Here is a 6,330-nt window from a genome sequence, read left to right on the forward strand (position 1 = left end):
ATGCCACGACCCTGCGGTGCAGCGGTCAAAGTGTCTTTGCCAAGCCTGCGGCATCCACTTCTGCCATGCCAAGGGCAGGGTCACCTGGCACACATCTCCTCCTGGTGCTGGTACCACTGCCCGCCCCAGGGTCCCTCCTCACCAGACGTGTCAGGCTGGCTCAGGATCGCAGTTACACCCACACACCTCAGCACGGCCCAGGTTCAGCAGCTCCAGCACCAGGGCCACGTCCCACCACCCCTCCCTCACTGGGTCCAACTTCACAGCACTGGGCACACAGGAGGAGTTCAGTTTCAGCTACTCCACGTGGAACACGGGTCTTTTAAAGTGCAGATGAATTCTTTCCACTTACAGCCTCTACCACATGAGCCATCCTCATGGCTGTTGCTGCAGAAGGTACTTTCCTGCTCCAGGGGTGGACTGTGATGTACAGGCAGCCCTGGGAACACGCTTTTGAGACTGCTCACCTCCAAATCTGAGAAGGCTACTGGGTCCCAGCTAGTGCCTGGCACTCCTGGAGAGAAGGTGCTGAGCACCTCGCTTCCACACTCATGCCCTGGTGAGGCTTCAAGCCAAAGCCTTTACTTCAGGCACATGGAGGTCCAGGACAGGCAGAAGCATAGCTCCATGATCCAATTGGCCATGCCAAATTATGAAGACTTTGCTAAGACTAGCAAGCCCAAAGGATCTTCTGGCTCCAGAAGCCTTCCATACCAGTTCCAGCAAGAGTCATACTTGACTTCCTACAGTGCCAGTTTCTCTAGCAGAGGCGTGAGGAAGGACAAAGCCTGAACCACTTCTAGCTACCTTCCAGACATCTCCAAGGGCATCCTTCCTACTTTGGTGAGGGGAAAGCAGAGTCCCCTGCTAGCACGGGAGCCTTTGTGTTTGGCCCTTCATAACTTCTGCAGTCTCCACCAGAAAGCCCTTCATTTTGAGGCCAAGTAGGGAAAGCTCTGCTCAGCAACTCCTCAGATTAGCCAGGGAGGAAGGCTCATTTCTGAAGCAGGGTCTTGTTTACTAGGCCAGCTACAGAGCCAGGTAGCAGAAGGAAGAACAGCTACCCCATCATGGGGACTAGCTGAGATATTGATGCTCAAAGCAACTTAGACTCATGTCTAAGAAGCTTAGATTTGAAAGAGCAAGAAAAGAGAAGGAAGCTCCTTTACAGGGTATTTACAGAGGTACCAGGACATGAGGAGATAACGGGGACATTCCCACATCCCTCCCCCAGTAAGAGCAACTCATTGATAGATGAAGAGGAGGTCTGGGAACACACCACTTCCCAGAACCTCTGCATGCATGGTGACTTCAGGGTATTTGCTCAGCCAACAATCTGTCACTAACAGAAAGCTGCATCTAACATTGAAGGGACTTACGATGCATGAAAACAGCTCTGAAGCACCATCCTGGTTCAGCCAGACCGAGTACAAGAAGATTAGCAAGTGGTGACCATAACTACTACACCCTCAAGTTCTTTGTAGCAAAGAGCAGCATTGCAGAGTCATTTGACTTCAGAAATTACATTAACCTTATTTGTTTCAAGTCAGAGAGCTAGAATCCATGCATGCAAGAGGTATCTAGGTCCACTCAAGCAGAGATTACAGAAATCAAGAGATGCCTGGCACCAGTCCATGGAGCGCTACAGACATCCAGCACGTAACACAAGCTGCTCACCAGTGGCGTTCCCAGGCAGTTCTGGCAGCCCCAGCATGCAACAGCTACGAAAGGCCAGGGATGAAGGACTCACTACCAAGGAGGCTGTCTGGGAGCCGAGAGCCTTCTGCCTCCCCTAACAGAGCATCTTCTAACTCTAACGGGTAACACCGCAGCCTTTCCATGGACCAACAGGGAAGATGATCCTCTCCTAGCAGAGCTTAGCCAGGTAGCTTCTCCTGGCCCTCATCTGGGCTCTGCCTACCCAGCACAATGTTTCCATGATTTCCATGTTCAGCAGTCCATGATGCTCAAGCTCTACCACGACAGCAGCAGCCACCACCCATGGAGCTGCAAGCAGCCCTCAAGACCAGCCAAGGGAAGGGAAGGGGCCAAGAGAACACATGGGATAACCACAGATTTCAGCCTCCTGCTTTTGGCATCCAGACAGTCAACTCCAGATTTCCCCCCACGGGCCTACAACTTCCCAGTGACCTCCTGGGAGAGCAAGGATGAACTTCCAGAGCAGAAGCAACACTTCTGCACCAGTCACCTAAGGCAGCAGGGTGAACACACGGCACCCTTACTGCAATACAGCCACAAAACACAACACGCTGTGTCTTGTGGTAAGCAAGGAAGTTCCTCTGGCTGCTGGAGGAAGTTCTGCCTGCAACAGGGGTGTGCAGCACCTAGGCAGCTGCCTGTCTCACACCACCCCTCAGGAGCGCCAAGACGTATGCCGTCACACAGATTGGCGGCTGCCTGGAAAACTAAACAGAAGATAGCAGCAAGTGGGGAGGGATCGAGTTTGGGGAGGTGTCTGGTGAGGAACAGCAGGGACTGACATTAGGCCCTGTTTGTTTAACATTCCCGTTAACGACCTCGAGAGGAGCGAGAGGCATTCCTGTCCTCCGCATGTCACCAGCAGGAAGCGGCTGCGAGATCCAGGGGCTTGCAGATAAGATAAAGGGAAAGGCTGAATTTGGGAGCTTCGCCCCACCATATCTGGGGCACAGGCACACGGCGCCCTTCTGCAAACGCTCGGGGAGGCGGTGAAGGAGGCTCACAGGGGGGAAAACGGAGGAGTGTCTGCAGTGCCAGGATCTGGCGGTGTTATCCGTGCAGTTTGGGAAGATATTCCAGCACACCCTCCTGCTTGCGTTGGGACTGAAGGATTCCACTTCACACTAAACGTATTTATTGATCTCTATCAAGGGGAGCTCTGGGCAAGAATTTAGGTGGGCTGTGGGATCAAGCCTCCCAGACCATGCCAGGACCCTGAACGCAAGGTCACTCAGCTTCTTCTGCGGTGAGGAATGGCTCCTGGTCAGCCAGGAGGACGCACAGGAAAAACAAGCTTTCAGAGGGTTCCTGCGGGCGCGGAGCAGCCACCACAGAGCCCAACCAAGAGCTCATCACCCACAGCATTATTTATGATGGATCCTGGCAGAGGGAGGGCAACCCCACCAGGGATGGGGACACCCCCCCCACCAGTCCCAGCCCACCACCTCCCAGACACCCTCGGTCACCTCCAGGGTAGTCAGTCCTTTGTTGCACCCCTGGGCGCAGGGTGACAAATGCTCCTGGCAAGGCTGCCGACCATCTAGCAGGGTAGACTGAACCGTCCCCCTCCCTGCACACAGCCGGAGGCAGCGTGACGGAGAGCAGGGGCCGCTTCTGTTCAACCCTTGCCCAGTTTCCCAGGGATGCAATCTTTAACTCGGTTTTCCAGCCACCAACGATCACTCCAGGGAGGACTGGCCTCCCCAAAGGGCTGGGATTTCCAGGCTCTCGAAACACAACTGCCAGCACCCACTTCGCCAAAGTACCACCCTGCAGCAGGGAACGGGCCGGCTCTGCCCCAGCACCAAGAGCTCACCCAGCCACCACTGGCAAGGCACCAGCCCAGCCGGAGCAACGCCACTGGAATGTGCCAAGCGGCATCGACCTCGGCGAGCTTTGCAGGCCAGTGAATAATTGGATCAAGGAGCCGCATTGAGTCTTCTGCGCACGCGTGCACAGCCCACGAAACCCCCCGGTACCGAGCCTCCCCACACCGGGGAAGCAGCACAGGGCCCCAGGTGCTCTGTCTCTCTGCCCACCCACACCAGTGCCACCCAGTGAGGTTGGTGTCACCAGCAGCATCGCATCTACATCCCATCGCATCACCTAAACCCTGCTCCACACAGGGGAGAGAAACGTTACGGCCGCCGCCTGCCAATCCATTCCACCCCATTACCCAGGTCCCCCCACGCCGGGGCTGAAGACGAGCGGGTACGATGGCCCCAAGACAGCTGGTGCACGGGGACCGTGCAGCCCCGGTGGTGGCGGAGCAAGCCAGGCGCCATGTTGCGGCGGCACGAGCGCACGGCGCACCGGAGAAGGGCGAGGGGAGGGGGCAGAGCACCTCCCTGGTCCCGAGGGCCAGGCGTGGAGGACTGCAGCAAAATGCTACCGAGGCCGAGCGTTTTCCAGTGCCCTCTCCAAGATGGAGGGTGGCTGGCGACCCATCGCGCCAACGCCTGCTCGAGGAGTACGATGAGAGAGGCGCTGTGCTAGCAGCGATGCTGCTGCCCAGCCAGCAGCTCCGACAGCTGGAGGGCAAACGTGCAAGGCTGCAAACTCAGCTTCAGCATGTGGCTACGGACAAGTGACCCTTGCAAGCCCTCCCAGTGCAGAGTCCAGCAGCATCCAGGCTCTGGCTTGCAATGGCCATCGAGGGAAAGGGGACTGCTAGCAGGGCAGCTCACAGCCCCCCAGCCCGGCTGCCAGCACATGGGGAGCAGGGCAAGGTCTCCACCACCGCGGTCCAAGCGTGTCCGCAACATGGGCAGAGCGGTGCCAGGATGCAGGAGCCTGGTGCCCTCCGGCCGCAGGGGCTTGGGGACAGGACACCATGCCCACAGGCACTGGCTAGGCTGGAGGGAGGGGGAGACCTGCCGGTCCCCTGCCCCGCGGGGCTACAGGGACACTGGGCTGACGAGGGGGCTCCCAGCCGGCAGCCGGGGCTCGCCCTGCCCGGCCGCCAGCCCCTACCCCCTCCCCGGGATGGCCCGGGGGGCTCCAGCCCCGAGAGCCGCTCCCAGCACCCAGCCCGGGGGGGCTCTAGCCCCGGCTCCCCAGCTGCCTCCGTACTCCAGCTCCCGCGGCCCCGCCTCAGCTCCCCAGCCCGGGGCGGCCCCGGCGTCCCGCCTCCGGTTCCCCGACGACCCGGGGGGTCCAACCCCGAGGCCGCCTCCTCGGTTCCCCGACCACGGCACTGCCCTGCGCTCCGTCCCCGGTTCCCCGACGCCCCGGTGCCGCATCCCCACCGCCCCATCGCCAGTCCCCCGACACCACCGTGCTCCACCGCCGGTGCCCCGACGCCCCGGTGCTCCATCCCCGCCGTGCCCCATCCCCGGTTTCCCGCCCGGTGCCCACCTCCTCCTCGACGTTGCCGCTGCCGTTGGTGTGCTCGGTGTCCTTGTTGAGGTTGCTCATGGTGGGGTGCCGGGGTAGGGGGGCGGACGGGGCGGGGGGTTGTGCGGTTGCTCCGGAGCTCCGCGGGACCGGGCCGGGAGCAGGGGGCCGGTGCGGGGCCGGTGCGCGGGGGGGCGGTGCGGGGCGGTGCGGGGCGGCGCTGCCCTCCCGGCTCACATGCGGCGTCCCGGGACCGCGCCGCTGTTAAGGGCCGGGGCTGGGGCCGGGGCCGGAGCGGGGCCGAGCGGAGCGCAACGAGCCGCAGCTGCGGGGCCGACGCGCCCCAGCCCCCGCCGCCGCTCCCGGTGCCGCCGCCGCCGCGCACCGAGCAGCGGGGCCGGGACCCGCCCGCCCCCGCCCCGCCCGCCCGGGGCCGCCCCCGGGCCGCCCGCCGCCAATCCCGGCCCGGCCCGCCCCCCCCGGGGGGGTGCGGGGCTTTTTTTTGTTGTTGTTGTTGTTGGGCTCGAGTTATTTTAATTTATTTTTTTTCCCCTCCTTTCCACGAAAAACTTTCTCAACTTTGATGAACTTTCGGGCTTCGACTTTCTTAAAGGGCCCGCCGGCCTCTCCGCCCGCAGCGGGGCCGGGCTGCGCCCTCCGGGGCATCGCCGGGGCGGGGGGAGGATGTGGCTGAAGCCCGCGGGGGTCCGAGCGCCCCGGGACCGCAGCCCCCCAGCCCTGGGACGGCAACTCTGTAACCCGCCGATGAAAGCCCCGAGCCCCAGGAACAGCCGCCCCGGGAGCTCGGGACATGGCTCCTTAACCCCGGGACGGCGGCCCCGAGACCCCAAATCCCCCCCAACAGCAGCCGCCGGTTCCCGGGGGCCAACAGCCCAATTCCTCCTGCCAGAGCAGCCCCAGGTCCCCGCAGAGAGCCGGTGGGTGCCCGGATCACAGCCCCCATCTCAGGCCCGAGAGGAGGAGCGGGGCTGAGGCGTGATGACCATCGTCTTGCCCTTCTCCCTGCCCGCGCTGCTGACTAACCATCCTCATCCTCACAAAGCAGGCAGGGAGGCTGGCGCAGGTTGGAGCCAGGCTCTGGCAAGGTTCCTGGCTCCCCGATGCAGCGGTGTGCCAGCCCCCCCAGAGATCCCGACCGTGCCCAGGGAGCAGCCCGACACATTCCCATCTCCGCTACGGCAGTTGGAGAGGATGAAGAGGGTCCTGCCTTCTTCCAGGCCTTCATGCGAAAGGGCAGCGCACACGTGCAACGGG

General features: G+C 61.8%; 1 protein-coding gene across 2 annotated transcripts in view; it reads right to left on the minus strand.

Annotated features, from left to right (window-relative positions):
* Positions 1-5,424, minus strand: part of RBPMS2 (RNA binding protein, mRNA processing factor 2) — a 29,908-nt gene extending 24,484 nt beyond the window's left edge. The window contains exon 1 of one of the 2 annotated variants that reach the window (XR_012624818.1): positions 5,077-5,424. Coding sequence is in view for 1 of the 2 variants with exons in the window: in XM_074837207.1 (XP_074693308.1) it covers positions 5,077-5,136 (60 nt within the window). In the remaining variant the exon portion in view is untranslated. The remainder of the gene's footprint in view (positions 1-5,076) is intronic. The other variant, XM_074837207.1, reaches the window with a different exon arrangement.
* Between the last annotated feature and the right edge of the window lie 906 nt (positions 5,425-6,330).

The sequence above is a fragment of the Strix aluco genome, chromosome 12 (genome assembly GCF_031877795.1).
Source record: "Strix aluco isolate bStrAlu1 chromosome 12, bStrAlu1.hap1, whole genome shotgun sequence".
NCBI classification, from domain to species: domain Eukaryota; kingdom Metazoa; phylum Chordata; class Aves; order Strigiformes; family Strigidae; genus Strix; species Strix aluco.